This window comes from Cydia fagiglandana, chromosome 16, assembly GCF_963556715.1.
Source record: "Cydia fagiglandana chromosome 16, ilCydFagi1.1, whole genome shotgun sequence".
NCBI lineage: Eukaryota > Metazoa > Arthropoda > Insecta > Lepidoptera > Tortricidae > Cydia > Cydia fagiglandana.
Window position 1 is genome coordinate 10,331,140 of NC_085947.1, and position 24,385 is coordinate 10,355,524.

A 24,385-nucleotide genomic window follows, 5' to 3' on the forward strand; every position below is an offset into this window, starting at 1 on the left:
GATATAGGAACGAAGTTGGGGGTTGGTATGGTTTTCTTAGTTCTCTGTAGATACTTAATCCGTTATAAGAATAAAATTTTTATTTGCCCCTCAATACGGGTCTCGTTATTTATGTGTCCTTTCCTTATTAGAGTCAGAAACAAACCAGGTCATCTGTCACCGTTGAAACGTTCGCATAGTTTTACTTTATGGGAAGTTTAAGTTCACTGTGAGTGACGTTGATCAGTTTATCAATTGTGGTCATGTGCCAACTGACCACTGTGGAACGACACCATATTTGTGGTTGGACATGAGAAATTTCTGTCCTTCGATGATAACTTTTTATGATGTTGACAAAAAATCATAAAATTTAGGAAGGATATTTAGCCCTGAACAGTTTTCCACTTTCCTTGACTAAGTAAATTTCTTAAATTTTTGTTAGTCCAAAAAATTTTACTGTCGAAATCATAAAATTCTGTCCAACCACACGCATGGCGTCATTGTCTTGACCAAGCTGTGCTAAAGTTTTACTTCAGGCAGGAAAACCCTGATAATTGTTTCCAAGAAAATTCCTTTAAAAAAGAAAATTTATGAAACCTAATGCTTACCCTCATCGGGTTCGGCCTGCTCATCACCGGCCTCTCCTTCTAGTTGCTCGCCCTCGGCCACTTCTGGTTGGTCCCCCGCTGCCTTTTTCTTTTCTGGCTCCGGCTTTTGCTCCTCTATATTTAGACATTTAACTAGGTAATAGCAAATAGTAAATAGAATCAGACAGTCTAGCATGATATGCGCGACTCCATACATCAAGCGGGACTGGATGGCACGCGAGAACACAAACTTATGCTAGACCGCCAGGCGTTACTTTGCGGATACCCATATTGATTAAAACCAAAATATTGCTTTGCTAATCCGCGAAAAGATAACGTGCTAGTCAATCAGTGCTAACCCGTTATACTTACTTGCGTATTTTGTACATGCAATTAATGTTACCTATATTTATTTGTGTATTTAAGTATATTTTGTTTTCGCGCATTAGGTTAGGTAATTGCATTTATTTCGTTCACGAATACAATCTATATCTAATTGATAAGGTCAATTTATGTCCCATTGTATGGGGAAGACAAAGTAATTTGGTTTTAAATCTAATGTAGTATGAATATCCTGGTATGGGTATGGTGCTGGTACTCTAAGCACACTAGCGTTCCTCTTTCACAATTTTAGCATCTAGACACGCGGCAGCGTGTCAAGCCAAGTTCAAGCAAAGGAACTGGCTAGCCAGCGCCGAGTGTAATATTACACGAACCACTTGGTGCCACTTTTGACCCTTCTATAACTCAAAACATCTTTGACGTAAACACATAAAACTACGTGTGTTTAATTATATCCATAAGGATATCTAGAAGCCCAAATTTCATGAAGCTAGCTCAAACGGTTATAAAGGTATGAAGGTCAAAAAGTCGTAAATTTTAAGACTGACTTATGACTTATAGTACCTAAACCTAACCTACTTCCAGATGACCTAGAAGGATGAAATTTGGAATCCAGCTTGGTTATTGTGTGTAACCGTAGGAAAAAATCTAAAAATAAAATAAAGTTAAAAAATAGGGGGGGTCCCCATACAAAAAAACCACTTTTTATTGGGACTGACATATAATTACCTAAACCTAACCTACTTCCAGATGACCTAGAAGGATAAAATTTGGTATCCAGCTCGGTTATTGTGTGTAACCGTAGGAAAAAATCTAAAAATAAAATAAAGTTTAAAAATAGGGGGGGTCCCCATACAAAAAAAACATTTTTTATTGGGACTGACATATAAGTACCTAAACCTAACCTACTTCCAGATGACCTAGAAGGATGAAATTTGGAATCCAGCTCGGTTATTGTGTGTAAGCGTAGGAAAAAATCTAAAAATAAAAAAAAGTTAAAAAATAGGGGGGGTCCCCATACAAAAAAATATTTTCTTATTGTAGCGTTGGAACCGTTACAAGCAGATATTTGAAACTACCCCAATATATGTATTATTATATTTGCTATATTAAAATAAAGTTTAGTCAAAAAATAAGTGGTGTCCCCATGCAAAAAACTTGTACTAAGCTCTAAACAACCGGCCAACGGTGTGTCGTCGGCGGCGCGCGGTACCACATAATTATACAAAGAACAGAAGTAAAAACCATACAGCGGAAACACAAGAAAAAACATTAAATCTCAATACCTGCCTAGTTTTCTTTACAAAAAGTATTGATATCCCACCAAAAACATAAATGTAAAAAAGGAGAGCCAAGTTCAATACAAAAATTATGCTTGGCTGTGGGGCTCGCCGCAAAAAGAATGGAGATCTAAATGAGTGCCACTGCCAAGTTCTATGCAAAATCCAAATATGTATTTATAGGAACAAAATAACATTATAAACAAGTATTAAACTCTATTTCTTTGCTTTATTGGATACCTACAACAATTGCTGTTATTTAGAAAAATGTGAGATCTTAAAGTAGGTTAGATTTGGCTTGGCCAGGTTTTATCAGAATTACAATATATATAAAATGATTGATATAATGAAATTAGATCTCATTTAGATCTCCATTCTTTTTGCGGCGAGCCCCACAGCCAAGCATAATTTTTGTATTGAACTTGGCTCTCCTTTTTTACATTTATGTTTTTGGTGGGATTATGGTCACATAAAAGTACAATCCATAGTAAAAGCGAAAGTGTGTCTGTCCGTCTGTTACCTCTTAACGCCTAAGCCGCTGAACCGATTTAGTTGACATTTGGTATAGAGATAGTTTGAGTCCTGGGGAAGGACATAGGGATAGTTTTAGTTAGACGCAGACGAAGTCGCGGGTAAAAGCTAGTAAGAATAGATAGTTGTAAAATGTAGTATGACCTTCCACTTTGGCCTCCTCGGCGGCGGGCGGCGGCGCCTCGGGCTCGGGTTCCTCTTCCTCCTCGGCGTCCTCCTTCGTCTTTTTGACCTTCACGCGCTTTGGCCCCGCGTCGTCGAAACTCACCATACCTGATTAGAGCGTTTCTTTTATTTTTTGTCACTTTTATACACCGTGTTTTTTTTGATTTCCGTTAATTTCAAGGGTGCATTCCTGAGCTTAAATCAAGTAACTTTCTCAAAGACACCGATATTCTCCATTTCGGAGATATTCATTAATTAATTTGGAGACCTTATACATCTCTAAGTACATATTTATTTATTTGATTTTTATTTTTGATTGTACATACTTACCTATATTTTTAATGTTTCTGACACTTAGAGACCTTTACATCTCTAAGTCAACTTAGACTAGTAATTATGTGAAGCTATATTACTGTCTTTTTATGTAACATATGAGCACAAAATGCCGTGTCTTACAGCTACATGTTATTACTATTTTAATATTAATATAGGCCGGTAGCTTGAACATGTCATGCTCGCTTAAAAGTCTTTGCTTACGGTGGCGTTGTTGATCGGGTCGCCACTTTCCCGAATGAAGGTTGAGGGAGGCGATGGCTGAGATACGCGTCATACTCGTGAACGGGTGCTGTTTGTGGAGACTGGTCTGTTAAGCTAACACGAGCTATTATACTTAGTAACTTTTATTAATTAATTACAGTGAGACGCCTCATTCTGTTCTCGTATGTTTCTTTTCTTTTAATGAATGTATTAATTATACAGGATATTGACTCTTGGAGACCCTATACATCTCTAAGGATAACTTGATAAACTATATAATCTTATAGTTCTGACACCTAGAGACATTTACACCTCTAAATATTATAGATTTTTTGTGTGTGTTTTTTTATCTGTATTTTGTATGTAATTCGACATTAAGAGACCATATACATCTCTTAGTAATTGTAATACGTTAGATTGAATTGTTAGTTTTAATTTATAAAATTGTTGATGTTATTATTTTTGCTTTTATGTAAATTCAATGTTGACGTGTAAAAGTGCCCTTGTGGCCTATTTGCTGAATAAATGTTGATATTTGATATTTGATAACTCCATTTCGGGGATATTCAATAATTTATTTTTTTCCTATAAGGCCTCTACAAGCGTGTACAGTTGCCTTAGGGCCGGTTTACATATTAATTAGTGTTTAGAATGAGTTCATACATTTGCTACTAAACTTAAGTACAATCTCGGTCGATCGATATTCGAAATGACATTGATATGTCAAAGATTTCAATTGTTTGGTTGAGTTAAATGTAATGCCCGTATTACAACTACGCTATATGCTACATTAAATTACTTATTAAACGTAAATATTTTTTTAAAAAAAGCAAAAAAATTTTTTTTTTGTTTTAAATTAACTATGCCAATTAGTTCCCTTAAACGTACTTAACCATACCCCGAAGTTAACGGAATTCAATAAAAACACGGTGTATATTGTGACTTTGTTACCACATTTGTGTTATTTCTAGTCAGGATCGAGAGCCCTCTTCATCCCTATAGGAGAAAAAAAGTGTCCTTAAATTTCCATAGGTACATTTTTCAAACTTTCCTTTTTGTTACCGCCATACAAAGTATACGGAGAAATGGTAACACAATAAATAGGAAAAAAACTCTGGGACATTTTTATCTCATTAGGATCGCAAGAGCTCGTGATTCTGAGTAGAAATAACACAAAAAGTGCCAAAAAAGGTCTCAATATATAAAAAATGGCAAAAAATAAATATATACTTACATAATTATGTAGGTCTTCAAGATTTACCGTATCTTTTAATAGGTGCCAAATATTGATTAACATCGTTGATTTCATTCTGCTTTCATTCTTTGACATAAAACTTAATACTTATTGAGAAATTATTTAGAATGAAGTTATATTACAAACACGTGGCATGTTACAAAACAAAAAGATATTCGGTGGCACAAGTTGCTACTAAGAAAAAACCTACCTACATTACTTAGGGCCACTTGCTCCATTCCATTAACACGGGATTAACCGGTTAAACCTGGTGTTACCATGGTTACCAGTACAATTTTACACTGGGTTCTCGGTTTAACCGGTTAACGCCGGGTTAGTGGGATGGTGCAAGTGGCGCTTAGTGTGTTAAAACTATTAAAAGATCTTTGGTTTCTTAAGTAAAACGATAATTAATCTATTACCCAAATATCAAAAACCATTTATATCACAAAAATCAACACTTAGAATATTATGTCTAAATATCGTAACTTATCATCTTATCAACTTACCATAACCGGCCGCAATTTGTGCCTTGGCTTCGTCGGAATCCTTACGAATGGCGGTGCCTTGGTAGACGAACAGCGGGTACGCCTTCCCGAACGTTGGCTTAGGTTTATACGTGAACATGGCCTTTCCGTAGTGGTACGCGACCTCATCCGCGACCCACTGCGGGTTGATCTGTGTCAGGATCCGACCGACATCTTCCTCAAGGTCCTAGGAGATCATAATTATTAAACTGTAGACCGACCGCTTAAATGATTCCTCGCCTGCGCCGTACGCACCTTCCCCACCACCAGGGGTGCGAAACGCCTGAGATCGGCCAAACTCGGCTCCGCTCGGCTCAGCATTGCTCCGAGCAATTATTAGGGTTGGCACCACTTGACTTCCTTTTGCGTGCACGACCACAGATAAGATAATCACTTGATTTTTGACAACCCTAAATAACCGAAAGGGATAGTGCCATATATTAGAAAGGGATAGCAAGATTCGACCCTGAACCGCTGTCAAACTTCGGTTTTGTAGGAAGTTTCCTTTCTGTACGATAGTACTGTTATTTATTCTGTGCCACCACCCTTAGTCGTCCTACCCCGTCGCCCCCGTACCGCGCAGGCGGGGACTAAATTAAGCGGTTGGTCTATAATTTTTAAAACATTATGAAATGTCTGATGGATGCACGGGAAGAATTCCTACGAAGCAAAGCAAGCTAAATTGAATTTTCGTCCGTAACTCTTTTATATTGTAAATGTCATTAAAATCGATCGTCGTCGAAGAAGAGTCGTTTTTAAGAACTGATAAAAAGTATCTAGGTAGGTATACAAGTACCAGTATAACCCATAATTGTGTCGCTTAACTTCACACTCGGGTAAATCCATTCGACCCTCTCAGCAAATATCTACCCTACCTTTTCTTAATACTAAAATCACATAATTTGACAGATGGATTTACCTGAGTTTCAGGTTAAGCGACCCAATTAGGTATTATATCTGAGACATTAAGATGAAGAGGAGAGGTAGAAGACAGATTAAGTGATTTGTTTCTAAAAATGCTATTTAATTAAACAAAACTTACGGCTTCCGGAATGTCCTCCTGGTCGTCCGGTTTGATAAGCGTCCGCGGCTTCAGCCAATCTAGAGCGTCCTCTCCCTCAGTTAAGTTGCCCTTCGACTTCTGCGCTTCTTTCTGTCACAAAATCAACCATTAACTCTTTACCAGGTTAAGGGATATATATTTCCCACATACGACACTTCAAACATGTGTTATATGTTCAAGTAAGACTAGTGATCCAAAATACTCGAGCCCTGTTAAAGAGATGTGGCGAGCTCTAAAAAAAGAGCTATCAGGGCTCGAGTCTCTTGGATCACTAAGACTGAGAGACGATGGTCATTTTAGAAAGCGTGGTAAAGGGTTAAACAACCAAACAATTATTCCAACACATTACTATGAACAACATACATTTAAAACGTTAATCGTCTTATTTAAAAGAGCATTTTGTTCGTCTCCGTCAAGAGCACGTTTAATCATAGCCCTCAGCATGATGGAAAAATAATGAAATCTTTTTTCGTAAACAAATCGTCGGGACACGCGAGTCTTGGTCGGATACAAAACCGAGACTGTTCAGGTTTATATCAATTTGAAATGCTTACCGAATTAGCATGGCATTCGTTGTAGGGGAGCCGGGGGTTTAATGTAATAGGGGTAAGTAGTAACGCTCAATTTTGACGGGGAATTAAACCATTTTTTTTTGCAGAATGACTTTCTTTTATAACTCGAAGAATAACGTAAACACCCCATTGCCCTACCAGACATCGAAGCGAGTGGATGAGCATACGAGCTCTGATTCTGACCAGGTATTGAAAAAAAATTACGGGGTAAGTTGTAAAAACTCCCAGTTTTTCAAAAAGTGGCTGGTGTAAAAGATGCGTAAACATTTAAAATTATATTGTTATCGGAATTAGTGCTTAGATAAATACTTTACAAACCCTCATACTCAGAATCATAAAATTATACATATTTTAGACAATACACGCCTAAAATTGTTACAACAAGCCCCCCGCTCCCCTAGGTCTTTATTAGGGCTGATCATGTAAATAGACTATTAAAATATGGCTAACATACTTAATTCGAGCAGCGCATGCGTAAACAAACTATTAAAGAGGTTTGCGTGCTTGTATACTTAATTCTTCATTTTTAGACTTGTGTGACTGATATATTGCAGCATTTTACATAGAAGTGGTATTTCAGAAACTTTGTATTAAGTTTAAGACAGGCAAGTACAGTGGAGTTCACAAACATGTTACTAATAATTACATAAGATATGAATGTACATATATTCTGAAAAAGGTTTTAGGTAAATGTGTTAAAAGTTTATACCTATCGATAATTTCATTGTGTAAATACTTACGTGTAAAAATTACTAAATCGCCAAGTCGTCAAATATTTACGAGACCAGCATCTATTATAACATAACAAGCCTTTTCTTGATATTGTTATTTTATTTTATTTTATGAAAGAGTTTTTATACTTTTTATATAACCTTTCATGGACTATGGACGGAGAAGGGCCAAAGGAGGCGATGCTTACACAATATCAACAGGAACGATTCAATGCTTACAACACTTCGAGCAATTTTTAATAAAATGTGTATGTAAATATTTATGTGTATGTATATATAACTACCAAAAAATAAACCCATTTCACCCAATTCGCGGTTACATAGTCTGATATTAACAAGATAAACGGCGTCTTCCATGATAAAATCCATAAGAGAACGCACGAGTCACGTAAATAAACAAATTTTAATTGTTTTTTTTTAAATTGCCAAAACACAAGTAGGTACAACTAATCTAAGTAAGTACTCGTAACTTCATTTATCATACGCAGCTTTGGAGCGACGTCGCTAAGTAAACACAAAAAAACCAAAATATACTTAACATTTCGAATTAGGAGCTTCATTTTGTCTTTTTGACAAGTGGTTTTATAATAGCTCCCATTATTTTTTATGGCAGTAGTATTAATGGCGGTAATAAACTACTGTTAACCAATAAATTTAATTTTATGGTAGTTTTGTGGTATGAAATGAATATTAAAAAGTTAACGTCACGCAATAAGTACCTACTATGGTTAGAAGAAATTTCTCGCGAACAGAACTAAATACGTAAAAACGTTACGATCGGTTAATTCAGCGTCCCTATTTTTATCGTATAAAGCATTTATAAATACTTACGTCACTGTCACTATCCGTTTCGAAAGACATTATTTATTAGCTACAAAATTATTTTACGTATTATTTCGGCGTACGGTTAAAAACGACTGCGGTGCGACCCGTTGCGAACGCGCTTGCTGCATTGTACTAAGCAACTTTGTAAGTAACTTGTTTCTAATAGCGTTTAACTTCCTTACTTACCAACATTAACCGTAATGTAAATCGTATCATACTAATACCATAATTCAGCTGCAAGTAACGACAGCATGTTAATGAAATGTCGTTATTTGTATTGCGAACTGAATCTTTAAGTAGAAAATAAATAATTGTAGCAAATAAATAAAATCGGTAAATAAAGGTAAACTAAATAAAATCGCGATGGACCCGGTTATAAATACGATTTACTTAATGTCGATAAAGTGTAAATCAACATTGCAAATAGACTCGAATTTTAGAATATTACTAATTTCAAATCCTTTTTTTTTCTTGGAAACTTATGACAGGATTTTTTATTGAAAGTAATCGATCGTTCATCGATTATTGGAAAAATGTTTCTCCTATCCAAGTGTAAGTAGGTACTTTTTCCATAATAAAATTGCTAGTTAGTTACACGGAAAGTCGGATTTTTCTTAAAAATAAAAACTGTAATTAATAACTTGAAATCTGACTGGGCTTCAATTATATAGCAGCTCTGAAATATTTAGAAGTAAGATTTCAAGGAATAGCTTCTAATTATTGTATAAAAATTAAAACACGGAACAAAGAAAGCTCGCGAACCCTGACTATAATAATGCGTGATTTTAAAAAGTAAAAAAAAAAAAGTATAATAAATATTGCTGGAGCGGCGGACAATGGCCACATCTACACACCTACTGTCTGCTAATCAAAAATAAAGTGGACAAACTCGGCTGATGATTGCTCTACTGATTGGAACGCTCCTCTTAACGGCAATATTATATTAATTAACATTGAATTGTATCATTTCATATCATCATAAGCGCTGGTGGCCTAGCGGTAAGAGCGTGCGACTTGCAATCCGGAGGTCGCGGGTTCAAACCCCGGCTCGTACCAATGAGTTTTTCGGAACTTATGTACGAAATATCATTTGATATTTACCAGTCGCTTTTCGGTGAAGGAAAACATCGTGAGGAAACCTGCGTACATCTGCGAAGAAATTCAAAGGTGTATGTGAAGTCCCCAATCCGCATTGGGCTAGCGTGGGGATATAGCCCAAGCCCAATCCCTCTCGCGCTCGAGAGGAGGCCTGTGCCCAGCAGTGGGACGTATATAGGCTGAGATGATGTATCATTTGCAAACGGTACTAAGTTCGCAAATGAGTCCCTGGGCCGGGCGTGTCACCAAATTCTAATTACCACCGTGTCTGGCATCAGCTAGTACTGCGACGGCACGACATCGGGACTTGCCGGCTCGCTATCAAGCATACCACCCGTTGGCATTTCTACAAACTGAGGACATTCTAAAGGATAAACGTTATCTGTAAATAGTGATAAGCCTTTGTTTAGACGTGCAGTGATTACTGATAACAAAGAAAATTGAATAAATTTTCCTCTTCACGTATGTTGGTAAGTTAGGATTGCTTGGTAAGTAAAGGTTTTTATAATATATTGCGTTTGTAGAAAAAAACCTTCACTTGACTTGATTGGTTTTTGCGAGTGGGTTTTTGATTTTTGTGATTTATTATTTTGTTTTTGTAATTTAAATACTTTACTCATAGTCTTCCAATTCATGCAAATTTACTTGCAGCATTTAAATCAGAATCATTTAAAATCTCTATCTAGTCTAAAACAGAATGCTAACGAATTTCTTATTTTAACATCATTCACTATAACGAAGTTTACTTAGTTTGCTACAAGCTACGGCGTAGCACTTCGTAGCAGAGTTATAAAGCCTGAAGGGGTTATTCAAGGGTTATAATAAAATTATAAGTATAAAATGAATCAAAATTGAAGAAGGAAACCAAAAGCGGCATTCTTTATTTTAAATTGACCACATTTTGACATCACTTGGTTTTGCTTGAGTACGAGCAAGTTACACTAGAAATACTGTACTGTAGCTTGCTTCAACTACAGTAGAATCCGCTTATAATGACATCGACGGGAAGTGACAAATACGTCATACTAAGCGGATGTCATATAAAACATAGTTGTACTATCGGGTGCAGCGACGGTTGAGCATTTCTCAACGAAAATCGCTTGCACCCAAAACTTTAAAACGTCACGCCTTCTTATATTACAAGTATTACAACCAATCACAGTCGTGCCTTAAGTATATTGCATCGATATTGTTTTTGGGTTCTTACCTGACCAACCCAAACATGTGTTGACCATCGTTATCAGTTGCATTTTAAAGGGCATTCTATGTTAGAAAGATTACACATCTGGTGCCCGTAAAACAATTGTGCGACCAAGAATACGTGGAAACTTTTTTTAATAGCCATAATGTTTGTCCAGAATTGTTAAATTTTGCGCATTTTGCGTGCAGAGACCGACCGTGCGGCGTCTTAACTTAACATCTGCCCGCTTGAACGAATCTTAAATTGTTTAACGCGCCCTTACTTTTTGGAGCACGTATTTAACCGGTCAACTAATTAATCGGATTTCAGTAGCTTAAAAAATAGAAATAGGTACTAAAATGAATACCTACTTTGGCAACAAAAGCGTTAAAATATTTCAATATGAGCAAGCTACCAATTATTTATTTGGCAACTGAATTATTATGACTCGCGCACGAAGGATTCCTTGCCATTGCGCAAAAAACGGCAAACAAGTCATGTTTGTTGTATGGGATACCCCACTTAAATATTTATTATAAAAGTAGTTAAGTATATTTTATTCTAACCTATATTATAATATAAATTAAACACATCAATAGTATTATTTATTGATCTTTGTTGAACTCGTTAAGCACTCAACTTTTTTGAGACTTAGATAAAAAACCGGGCAAGTGCGAGTCGGACTCGCGTACGAAGGGTTCCGTACCATAATGCAAAAAAAAAAACAAAAAAAACGGTCACCCATCCAAGTACTGACCACTCCCGACGTTGCTTAACTTTGGTCAAAAATCACGTTTGTTGTATGGGAGCCCCATTTAAATCTTTATTTTATTCTGTTTTTAGTATTTGTTGTTATAGCGGCAACAGAAATACATCATCTGTGAAAATTTCAACTGTCTAGCTATCACGGTTTGTGAGATACAGCCTGGTGACAGACGGACGGACGGACGGACAGCGAAGTCTTAGTAATAGGGTCCCGTTTTACCCTTTGGGTACGGAACCCTAAAAAGGTGTCTAGAAAAAAGGAAAGTCGTCAAGAGATTTAATTTTACAACCGAAACTGCGAGGTAAGGAATTTGAGTTGGGTCATTAGAATGCATTCAATTTTAAGTGTTACTAGCCAGATGTTTCTTGGTGGTTTACTTATAAAAAAAAAACTACTCCTTTCGATTTCATATCCGTTGCAAATTGTACCGTATTGTTAGGCACGTTACGTTTATATTAAAAATTTAGAGTTACTGGTCAAAAATTTTGGACTGTTCCCATTGGTGGATAATGTAAATAAGTGACCGCGTCTGGGGTGCATTTGAAATCGAACTGTAGGATGCTCAACCGTCGCTGCACCCGATAGTACAACTTCTTATAAAGAATAACTCATTAAATTGTTTGTAAAAAGTGGGAACATGACCAAGAAAGTAAAAACTATTTATGGCTATTTTCAGACAAACGTTTACAATCGTGCCGTGACCGGGTGAAGCAAAATACAAATGAGAGTTTATTGATATAAGCATAAAATTTTATGATCGGGTGTCCTTTCCGAGTTCCCTCGCGTGCTTCTGATGAATGAACAATGACAGTCAGGCGATCGATGGGATAATAACGCTGATATCGATAACCGTAACGAGATAATACGATTTAACGATTGAACTCCATTTTAACTTTCCATTCCAGAATGTTTCGCCCTTCGGTCGAGTCGTGTACAACAATGCATTAAATTTCTACATTGGACTTGGAAGGTAAGTTGGTTTTCACCACACCAGCTCGGAAAGGCTTACTTTGCACTTCAAAAACTGATAGCAAAGTTGCATCTTATTCACATGTGAGGCAAAGTAATCAAATGCAAATTTTGAGTTGTTTTCTTATGTTTGCTGGTAGAATTGACTTTAAATTGATGATTTTGGATAAAAAATATTTAATAACATTCTTTTGGATTTGATTTGTTATGATTTTGTTTGATATTTTACATTTAATATTTGCTTCGGGTTGGTGTGGTGAAAAATTTTGTGTTTCACTCGGGGGCAAACTTTGTTTTACCCTCGTGCTTTGAAACCCTCGCAACGCTCAAGATTCCATTTTTCGAACCACTCGCTACGCTCGTGGTTCAATTTTGGAATCTTTCGCTTGCTTGGGTATTAATATTAGCACGAGCGGTTAAACAACAACTTTGCCCCCTTGTAAAACAAATAACTATTATAATATTTTTAGTATGTTGAAAGGCTTTAACTTTAGAAATTTAAGCTACGTCTGCATATCCATTTATCGCCGGTTTATCTAAGCAGTACGGATATGATGGTCGTTCTTGTCTACATGACAGCGTGATAAAACGGTGTCCGTCACTTTCTATTCCAAGGTGTTAAAAAGTGACGGCTATTTTATCACCTGCCGGCGTATTATGGATAGCTTTATCCATCTTTATCCACGTGATAAAATAACTGTCACTGTTTAACACCGTGGGATAGAAAGTGACGGACACCGTTTTATCACGCTGTCACGTAGATAAAAACGACCATCATATCCGTACAGGATAAAGATGGATAAAGCTATCCATAATAAGCAGACAGGGTGAATAGGGTATTTGACTACTAGTCAAATAAGTTTCTTTTTTCGAACTCTCAAAACGATTTTGATACTATGGAATTTATATGAAACATTAGCATGATGTGACGTCACAATCGAATTGCCCACTCTTTATAGTGTTATTCGGGTTTAAAAATAGGAATTGTGTCTAAAAATAACTGCAGTCCACGTTTTTCTATTAATCTTCTGGTGCTTTATTTCATGCATGGTGTAAAATAATTTATTTTAAGTACAGTCAAATTACCCTTTCCGCTTGTGATAAAAGGTTATGAATTTGATCTGGATTTTTTATTGAAATGACCTGGCTGAGTCAAAAGTACGAGTAACATTTCTTCAACTATGAACGTCACTTTTGAACTGGCACTGGCAGAACTTATCCGTAATAAATCCAGATCAAATTTTTAACCTTTTATTACAATCAGAATACGCTTCAAGGTTTATTTAGTGTTCAGGTCGACATTTCGCAGACTGAAAATACATTTTATTTAACTAATGTTTCTTTAATCGTTTGACTGTATTACCTTATTCAAATAAGATCTTAAATTAGGCCCTAGATATAATATTTAAAGGTCGCATGGTGATAGGACATTCACATTGCAAGTTATTGACTAAAAATATTGTATGAAGTGTCCCCAATAACCTGATAAACTTTAACCACGGTATCCTGATGATATTACGATATGATATATGATGATATTATAAATAATGTTATATTAGCTTTGATCCCATTTTGCCGTTTTATTTTAGATAAGTTTGTTTTGAAATAAAATTACTGTAATAATTTCGTTCAATAGGTAGGTTTACTTTTGATTTTTGTTAACGTCATCTTCACGCACCAAGGTAATAACAATTGACAGTTAACACAGTGATTGGCTTATGACAATCGATAAGAACTAATGAGTATGCCTACAATTTTTAGGTATGACTTGTCGATTTTGGAAAAATAATAGATTTTGAATAGAGCGTAAACTCCTAATATTCACTTATCAACAGTCATGGTTAAAGTTGAGCAGGTTATTTAGGGCCACCTTGTATAAACACTATGAACAGACATGCTAAACTCAGGTCAAAATTAAACAAACCGGTCGTTTTCACGCAATGAAACAACTATTTTTTTTATGCGAAACAGACACAAACAGGCATTTTCGTCGCAATGCTGGCAGCCGGTGACGTCACTCAAACATGTGGAAAGCTATGATATTCGCGGACATCCCAGAAGCCAAGGACATACACACACATAGACAGACATAACACACGTATTTACACTATGACGTCAGCACAAGCGTCTAGACATGACTGATCGGGTCATATTGACTCAATACTTACAGTTAGACGCTTTAGTAGCATCCCAAGAGATTTCTCCTTGGACTTATTTCGCCAGAGCTCTGGCAACTTTACCGAGCCCTGCTTACTCATCCCTGGTAGAGTAGGGAGCTAAGCAAATCATTAAAATCGTTAATACAATTTTCTTGTGTCGTTTTCTCAGTTATTGTGTTGTGACAGTATCTGTTGCGTAATATTTTTAGCGACACAATGTTTTTTGTATTGGTTATTTATACTTTACGAAAATGTAATGTGTACTTACTTTAACATGCAGTAATTGGAACTGTATTTTTTCTTCAGATCATAATGACGTGTGGTTTAATTAAGAAAATTAATAGATCCCGCGTTTTTAATTACAATTACGCTACTAAAATAATCTTCATCTAAACCTTGCTAGACCAAAAATAATTTCTTAGGGGCGATATATTTGGATCATTACATACTCGCTGTCTTGCTATCTGTTACTGTTAGAAGGAATCTTTCTCTAGGTAGAGGAAGATTCCTTCTAGCACTAACGTAAGGCAAGGTAGGTACCAATGTATAGGTAATAGTGGCTCGCTTCGCTAACGCTCGCGGCGCGATTCGGGAAATGAATTAGAGATTCGCTAGATATGAAATAGTAAAGATATGTGACGTCCCACGGCCACAGGTAAAGGTACCTTATGGCGGTTGGCGATTATTAACGCCGGTCCAATCTTATGCGCTATGCGACGTAAGCGCCAGCCGCCATAAGGTACCTTTTGCCGTGGAACGTCACATATCTTTCCTATTTCATATCTAGTGAATCTCTAATTCATTTCCCGAATCGCGCCGTCGGTCCATTACATTCTCTTTCTGGCATTTAGCTCCCTTGGAGTTCTTGCAGAGCTACAAGTACCTACCTACTTACTAGGTTCAACAATGAATTAACTAGAAACATGTATGTTTATAAAGTCCAATTATTGACAGTACACAGTAGGGGAAATGCTGCTGATAGGCATGGTGCGGCAAACAGTCGAAAAGTTTCTCGGTGGTAAAAATGTTTATTGCTGCGAGAAATATCGTCTCGTCCACGTTAGTAGAAAGTGTAAGAACAATACCTTCTACATGAATTAATAGTAAGACCAAAGTTTATTGAGAATCTGGTTAGATAACTGCCTAACTGTATAGTAAAATGAGCTGAGGAATACATTTTTACTTACCAATTTCTAAGACTAACCAAAAATATCTGATGTAATTTTCCCCTAGCACAGCAAGGCTTTACTATCATCATATCCAAAGTTATGGGCTAGAGTTTATGGGTAAACGTAGCAATATGGAAATTTAGTGTAAGTAGGTAATTCTTAGCGGGATACTGTTTGGGATTAGTGAGGTTATGACGTAGTTTGTTACGTGTCTTGCTAGTAGTGAGGGTCGTGGAGTAGCAACGTGGTATGTGTTTGATCAATGTGATGGATGCATTACATAATCACATATTTTTTATTAGTACCTTAATAAAATAAAGACAAATTGTAGGTACTATATAGTTATCAGTTTAGCAATATACTTCTAAATAACTAATAATAAAATAAGCCTGAGGAATTACTTTAAAAATTGCTTACTGATCTTTGTCTAATTTACAAAATTATTTAGCATACTAAGTAAAATTGTTACTATAATATATTCTTTAAGTACTCCAATAATACATACCTTTTTCGGTGGCATTTCAATTTATTTGTCTACTTAAAAAACACTAAATTACAGAAAATTCGTAGCGATTAAAAAAGTTTGACAAATTCGAAACAATTTTGTCAAAACACAACGTCAGAATGGGTTGCGCGCGCACGCCGGTTGCTATGGCAACCAAGGACGGGGGCTACATGAGACGTGGCCGGGACGTAGCCCGTTCGTAACAATCCACTGTGCTTCACGCGTGTCTGTGGAACGATTAAAAGCTACAGCGAACTGCAGGGAAAATGTATGTATTATTATTTTACATCAGTTAACCTTAATTAATTTATTTTGAACTTGCTTAGGTGTACCTCTAGCAAGTAACTAAAGAATTACTATTGACGTATATCGGCATTGTAAGATATAATAGGAATCCTGGTTTTCACGGTCATCGCAGTGCTGTGTTGTTATTGTGATTAAAGAAATTGGCGATATGCCAGAATTATATATATATGGTGTAGCAATATGTTCCTATTTTATTTACGATTTTATTATTTAAGGTGCGCATCCCAAATAATAAGATTAAATTTAAGCTATTTAACGGGCAAGACAGAAAAAATCCTCAAAAGTGTTTATATTGTTGAGTTGAAGGTCGATTCTTTGGTTTTAATCGTGTTACGATGCCATCTTGACGCTCGCGTTCGCTAATTAGTACACGCGAAATGCACTGTGATTCGAATCAAGGTCTTATCATAAATAAATAAAAATTTTAACAGATTGTTAATTTAATTCTTAATTCAGTATCGCCCTCTTGTTAAAATGTTGTTATTTATAAAACGACTCTTAAATTTCCAGCAGAGGTGCAAGCGTTCACACTGGCGGATCCCGAGTTGCGAGAGCTGCTGCTGCCGGCACATGACCCGGCGGACAGCGGCATCGACAGCGACGCCACGGACAGCGAGCGACGCGGCCGGCGCCAAGCAAGGCAGAACGAGGTCAGTATACAGTCCACATGGACGCGTGAGCTGCTGCTGCCGGCACAGGACTCGGTGGACAGCGGCATCGACAGCGACGCCACGGACAGCGAGCGACGCGGCCGGCGCCAAGCAAGGCAGAACGAGATCGGTATACAGTCCGCGTGGACGCGTGAGCTGCTGCTGCCGGCACAGGACTCGGTGGACAGCGGCATCGACAGCGACGCCACGGACAGCGAGCGACGTGGCCGGAACTAAGCGCGGTAGAACGAGGTCGGTAGTTGGTATAGTTGATATTAACGTTTGAATGTGCTATAACTCATGGGTGCTGCCGGCACAGAAGCCGGCAGACAGCGTCATCAACAGTGACGCCACGGACAGCGAGCGACGCGGCGGACGCCAAGCACGGCAGAACGAGGTGGGTATATATAGTCGACATGAATTTGTGAGAGATACTAGCTATGCTACCTAGGTAGCTTAAGATGGTGAGCTGCTGCTGTTGCTGTCTGGTAGACAGCGGCACTGACAGTGACGTGATGGACAGCGAGCGACGCAATTGACAATGTTATCGGTATATATATAGTCACTAATATTATTTATAAGTACTTACAACGATAGACGTCATCACCATCAGTCAGAACGAGGACATCACCAGAAGGAGGCTAGTACAAAATCAGGATGGCCCCAGTCTGGGCGGACGTGAACCCATCTAATCCATCTGGTAAAGACAGTAAGCCCCACGACCGCTAATACCAGAATGAGGTAAGCACACAGTTACGGTGTACAAGAGCTGGCCTAGCGCCAGCAAAACGAAGTGCGGCCACAGAAAGGCTGTGTAAGATACTTGGCAGCAACATCGGCGGCTGCAGCGAATATTAGACTAGAATGAGTAAGTGCAAAGTCGAGATGACCGTGTCTTAAGAGACTGAGATGACTGAAGAGATTTGGCAGCAATATTGATAGTAAAAATAACTGCACTAGGATGGGATGAGTATAAGTCAATAAGGTAGCTAAAATTATTTGGCAGCATTACCGGAAAAAACGACTACACTACCAAGCCAATAGGTTATTCCACTTCAACAAATCTTACCGTGTAGGCAATAACCATGTCACTCTTAACTTTGTTCCCGTAACTATATTAAAATCAATATTTTTACTATTACAGGACAGTGTCGACGAAGAAAGCGATGTCACCGTCGAGATCGAAATGCCCGTTCCGTATTGTGCACAACACCCTAACCGGTCCTTTGCGGAGCGCTCCGTGCGCGTTTCGCCGTCACTCTTCGAAATCGAGCTCACCGCTTCCGATGAAGACGACGTTTCGGTACTCGAACTTATAATACCATATCAACAGCCACGGTACCAAAAGCTGCCCACGTCATCTCCCTTAAAAACTAAGGTCAGAGCTCCAAGGTATCTCTGGGGGTTTCTATGCTGTTTTCGTAAGTAGGAACAGTCATGGGCCAAATATCTGATTAACCCTTTAACCGCCAGAGTCTGATATATAAGACATTACATATCCAGCTCATTCCGCCACAGTCTGATAAATAAGACAAAGATCTGATTTGGTTTTTACATCACATTTATAACTCCCGTAACTATGCCAACCTTACTCTGCGTGGTACTATTACTGTCGGTGGCGACGTGAGCACGCTCGATAAAAAATTGCTGGCGGTTAAAAGGTTAATACGTGAATTACCTACTTATTCGAATGTTGTTTCATGGATATAGTTTTAAGCCCACAGTGTTATTACAATACAGATTAAAAATACAACAGTTAACTATGTAGTTACGCATAAAGATAATCTTTGGTAATGTATTTTGTCCACTAGAAGTAGAATCTCATTTTACCGTAAATGTTCGTGAGGCAGATTGCCGAGATAGCAGATAGCCGTGGCTCATTAGTCATTAACTACGTGCTCATAACTTCAATTGTAGTACCTAAGCACTGTACGTAACTGTAACGGCACAATAAATTTGTACGTAAGTAGGTACTTTACCTTAAGTTAAACTGTCAATATGTTCACTTCATAGGTATCTGTTATGGAGGATAAAGCGTATTGAAACAATAGGTACAATGATAATGAAAGGACAGTGCTGGTATACAACAAGTTTGATTTATTATTTTATTTTACTTACAAAATCCTAATGCTCTATGTTTTATGGGTGACGATATTTACTTGGTCTGTGCTCCAGGCCCAAGTTGGATAGTTTCAGATTTGTGTTTCATTTGGTTCGTAATTTCTTGTCATTTTTTAAACGGGAGATGCAGGTAGGTTTAGAAACAGGCTTTTAATCAACTTAACGTTTCTCCTGGTTGTTTTTCCGTCTGTCTGCCTAACTAAATGCATACAATACATACCTATACAAATATTTGAATGATTACAACATTTATAATTTTTGAAATAAGTTGAGTGGTATGTTGGTCCAGTTAGTTTTTGGTTCAACACAATAAACCAAAATTTACCTACCTACTATAATTATCAAATATGATCAATATCAAGACAAATATCAGCAAGCGAGGGGAAAGGGCGAGGGTTTCTAGAAACGAGAGGTGAATGAACTTTGCTATTGAGTGCAACGCAAATTTTTTATCTAAGTAACTACCGCAAGGGAAAGTATTACTTACTTACAGGTATTACCATTAAAATATCACAAATGTAATCTTAATTAATGCTATGGATTTTTTATTATATTGTAACTGTTATAAGTAAGAGTTAATTTTTAAATAAGTATTATTTATTTGTTTAAGAAGACATCATAGAGTGAAATTTTTATCACGAGCCGTACTCCGCGTAATAGTGACTTCAAAGGTCATGCTGAATAAAGTTTATAATAGGCTACATTCCTACTAGTCAAATCAGCTTCTTTTTTAGAACTGTCAAAACAATTTGCTAATATGGAATTTATATGAAAACGAATGTAGTGACGTCACAGTCAACTCGCCTACTTTTTATATTTCAATCCGATTTATTAAATAGAAATAGTGCTTAAAAATAACTACTGTCTATGTTTTTCTAATTATTATCTGGTGCTTTATTCCGTGCACGGTGTGAAATAATTTATTTTAAGTAGAGGAAACATCCCTATAGGACAAATGCCGACGACGCTATAACGACGCTCCAATACTAAAGCGATGCTACGCGACGTTAACGCACCCGCCATGAGGTACAGTCGCCATCAGATATTGGCCCGGTGCGGCCAGGGTGCTCATAAATATCTGAGCACGCCTCTATTGTCAGGGCGTTAGAGCGCGTGATCAGATATTGTGAACACCTTGGCCGCTCCGATATATCTGATGGCGACTGTACCTTTACTCGTGGAACCACTAAACCAATATTGGTTGTTTTATACATTCCGGCTGATGTGATACCGCTGATTATTACGAGTTATGGGAGAGCCAATTTTTTTTCGCGATTTCGACATCATAAAAGTTGTTCTATATGACCCATAAAGACACTACGCAGAGTATGGCTTGTGATAAAAATTTCACCTTCTACAGTTCGTTTTTTTAGCATTAGAAATAAGGTAAACAATCTTGATGTGTCTTTTAATTGAAAAACACATTTTAAAAATAAGTTATGGCGAATATATATGTAACAATTATGAATCTAATACAATCATTTATATTCTTCTGCTTTCATAAGTAATAGTTTTTGATTTTAAAAAAGCGTTTTTCAATTAAAAGGTATGTCTAGATCGCTTACCTTCTTGCAAGTTCTTTCTAATGCTAAAAAAACGAACTATATGTAAATATAATATATAATTCTATAAATTATATTCTGGAGCATAGGTAAAGCCTAGGAGGAGGTAGGTAGGACCTTACTATAGTAGACGCAAACCAAACTGACTACTGTGGTCGTAAAACTTGTCATTCACACTCGTGTGGTCGTAGGTAGGGTGAGAGAGATAGTGATATGGCTCCAGTCGTCAGTTTGGTTTGCGTCTACTATACAAGTTCATCAATAGGGTAGTGATGCCACTTATCTGCAATTGAATAGCAGAATCTTCCTTAAAATGTTGGGGTTGTTAATTATTTTAGCCGTTTTTACTATATTGTGATTATGTATGTATTTAAGCAAGAATTAAGTTATGTCAATTTTATATGAATGAAACTTGTACCTACACATTCTTGTCAATTATGGTAAAAAAAATATTTCGAAATCTTATAGGTTTTATAATGTGCTGCCTAGATAAAAACTGTGAGTTTTTACAATTATATAATAATTAATTAAAATTTGGGAAAGATACAATAATATCTCGACATACATAATTATAAATTATATATTTTCAAACTTTGGTACTTGATACGTGTTATGAAGACTGATTTTAAAATGTTATATTTATTACCTTCAACTGTCTTTTTTAACCGAATATTTTTAAATAAACCTCGTTAAAAATAAGCATAGAGATAGGGACCCGTTTCTAGCTTGTAACTTGTAATACAAGGGGAAGTCCCTTTCTAACATAAGCTGTCAAAAAGAGACATCCGCTTGTATTACAAGTTACAAGGTTTCGAGAAACGAGTCCTTGCACTCCAGTTATACTTAGGTATTACTAAACTATAGTTGAAATGTATGACATTTACTCTTAGTGCTTTGGGCGGCCATAATAGTACGGATTTCGAGATACATCAAACTCAAGCAATCTCTGTACCGACTTTTATAGAACGAAGTGTGGAGGGGTGGAGTGCGAGTCGGACTCGCCCATGAAGGGTTCCGTAACAGCAAGTAACATAATAAAATTGCGGTTTACGGTTTATGACGTATTAAAAAAAACTACTTACCAAATCTTGTTCAAACCAATTTTCGGTGGAAGTTTGCATGGTAATGTACATATTTTTTTTAGTTTTATCATACTGTTATTTTAGAAGTTACAGGGGGGGGGGGACACATTTTACCACTTTGGTAATAGTGTCTCATGCGCAAACTATTCAGTTAAGAAGAAAATTATATTAGAAACCTCAATATCATTTTTGAAGACATATCCCCCACACTTATGGGTTTGATGAAAAAAAAAATCAGTTACAGTTCTATGTATGGGGAACCCTAAAAATTGATTGTTTTTTTCTATTTTTGTATGAAAATCTTAATGCAGTTCACAGAAAACATCTACTTACCAAGTTTCAACAGTATAGTGCTTATAGTTTCGGAAAAAAGTGGCTGTGACATACGGACGGGCACACAGACAGACAGACAGATATGACGAATCTATAAGGGTTCCGTTTTTTGCCATTTGGCTATGGAACCCTAAAAAGGTACCGATTAGTTTAAACATCTTATTTACTAGCGCTTAAGTTCATTTAAAAGTATGTAGTGCAATCTGCGCACGAGATCTGAGGATTTAATCATAGTCATTAGACCAACCGGGCTAGAATAAAATGGAATATCAGTCAAGAACTCGTAGAGATGAGAGAGTGAGAAAGAAAGATAGAGTAAAATTACGAATGTAAATTTAAATTGTTAAAGATGGGTCATCTATTTACCCACCTGTAAATGTGTCAAAAAGTAATTTATTTGTGTACTGGAAATATTTCTGAATGTTGTTCAATTGTATAATTTTATGTGAAAAAATGTTAACTAGAATCTATTGGCAACAATAAAATATATTCAGAATAGCATTTTCTTTGGCCTACTACCCTTCTATTTTATGGAATTTGTTGAGTTTTGGTGTCGTTCTACAGGTAAAGGTACCTTGGCGATCGGCGCTTACGCTGTTATCAACGACTCTCCAATACTATGCGATGCTACGCATAGTTAGCGCACCCGACTTAAGGTATATTTACTCGTGGAACGTCACATTTATCGAAGTAAGCTGGTTCAAAAAAAAGTATATATATTTAATTCATAACTTGATTTTACAGAGGGGCAGTACAGTGATCCCCACACTAGGCTTACAGCCTGTGACGTGGGGATCTAAGCGAAATACAAATTATTATTAAAACTACACTAAAATGAACACTAAGAATGTTGAATAAATCACTAATCCAACTGAGTACAAAAGGACTTAAGTCGGTTAAAAAGGTTAAGTAAGTAAAAGTGTTTATGTGAAATTACGTGTGTATGTATGTGAGTATGTTTCAGTTACTTATTGGGTATAGATAGAAAACATTTTCATGTAGGTACTGAATAAGTAGGCGATAGTCAAGACTATTTATTTATTAAGGGGTTGTACAGAGTTCTTTCATTAAATATTAATTAATAATGAAATTAATATTTATGTTATGTTCGTAATGATTCGAACTCGAGCTCCCAAACGACATCTGTCTAAAATAACAAAATACTATCCCATGACTCAAGTGGTAGCTATTTTTCATGGACGTGAAAATTAATTCAACTACTCGACGCTAGATGGCGTTGCAACTACGTCTGCAAAACGTAATTCTACTACGCCAATACATGTTAGGCCAGTCATATATCTATCATTAACTAACAGCTAGTTCTGACTTTTTTTTTGACCGCTAAAACTTAATTAGTACCGTATATCCAAGTTTGCGAAAGACCCTGTGCTAATTTTGCACCGCTCGAAAAATTGCGAACTTTCGTGAAAACGGGACGGTCGATGCAGTCTTAATAATTTTAGTGTTTAAAAAATCTGAGCTCATAACAATAATTAAAATGATACAATAATTAAATATAGGAATAATGAATAAAGAGGAATGATAGGATACAGAAATAAATATAACATATGAAGTACCTAATTATGAAATGGTTCGGATTGGTAAGTACTTAGGTAAAAATAAATCAAAATCAGATCACCATTTAGGAACACCCTGAAAAAATATTGTCGCAATCAGCCTATACTAGTATACACGGTTCTACATTGACATGTTACTTTCGATTAAGTCCATAATAACCGCCATCACAGGACGCCCGGTTTCCCGGAGAAGCTCACATTTGCGCGTAAACAAGAGAATGGGAAATGAGGGTAATGTATCTGATTCACTCGAATAATCATGTAAAGAGCCACTTGTGTTATCGTAACAAAAAATATGCATCGTCACGGAACGCTTTAAAAGATTATGGGGGTATGAAGCGTACATAGGAATGGAGATAATTAACTCTCTTTGGATTTGGAGGCAGTACAGTCTCCTTAATAACTGGCTAAAACAAAGTACTTATAATATAATTACTGGAACAGAGAGTAGAGACTAAAATCTAATGAGAAGGATATCATGAGTACAGTTAGTACTATATATACTACATACACAGTTGGGTAGAAATGAGAAGTT

General features: G+C 36.7%; 2 protein-coding genes across 3 annotated transcripts in view; one reads left to right on the plus strand and one right to left on the minus strand.

Annotated features, from left to right (window-relative positions):
• Positions 1 to 16,352, minus strand: part of LOC134671958 (dynein intermediate chain 2, ciliary) — a 38,746-nt gene extending 22,394 nt beyond the window's left edge. The window contains exons 1-6 of one of the 2 annotated variants that reach the window (XM_063529839.1): positions 16,220 to 16,352; positions 14,555 to 14,662; positions 6,225 to 6,335; positions 5,165 to 5,369; positions 2,864 to 2,992; positions 588 to 701 (exon numbers count right to left, since the gene is read on the minus strand). In XM_063529839.1, coding sequence (XP_063385909.1) covers positions 588 to 701; positions 2,864 to 2,992; positions 5,165 to 5,369; positions 6,225 to 6,335; positions 14,555 to 14,662; positions 16,220 to 16,234 — 682 coding nt within the window. In that variant the 5' untranslated portion in view covers positions 16,235 to 16,352. The remainder of the gene's footprint in view (positions 1 to 587; positions 702 to 2,863; positions 2,993 to 5,164; positions 5,370 to 6,224; positions 6,336 to 14,554; positions 14,663 to 16,219) is intronic. The other variant, XM_063529840.1, reaches the window with a different exon arrangement.
• LOC134672228 (uncharacterized) lies at positions 16,339 to 22,771 on the plus strand. The gene is made up of 3 exons (XM_063530129.1): positions 16,339 to 16,414; positions 17,036 to 17,175; positions 18,320 to 22,771. Exons 1-3 carry the CDS (start codon positions 16,339 to 16,341, stop codon positions 18,602 to 18,604), a joined length of 501 nt encoding a protein of 166 aa, XP_063386199.1. The 3' UTR covers positions 18,605 to 22,771.
• The last annotated feature ends 1,614 nt before the right edge of the window (positions 22,772 to 24,385 follow it).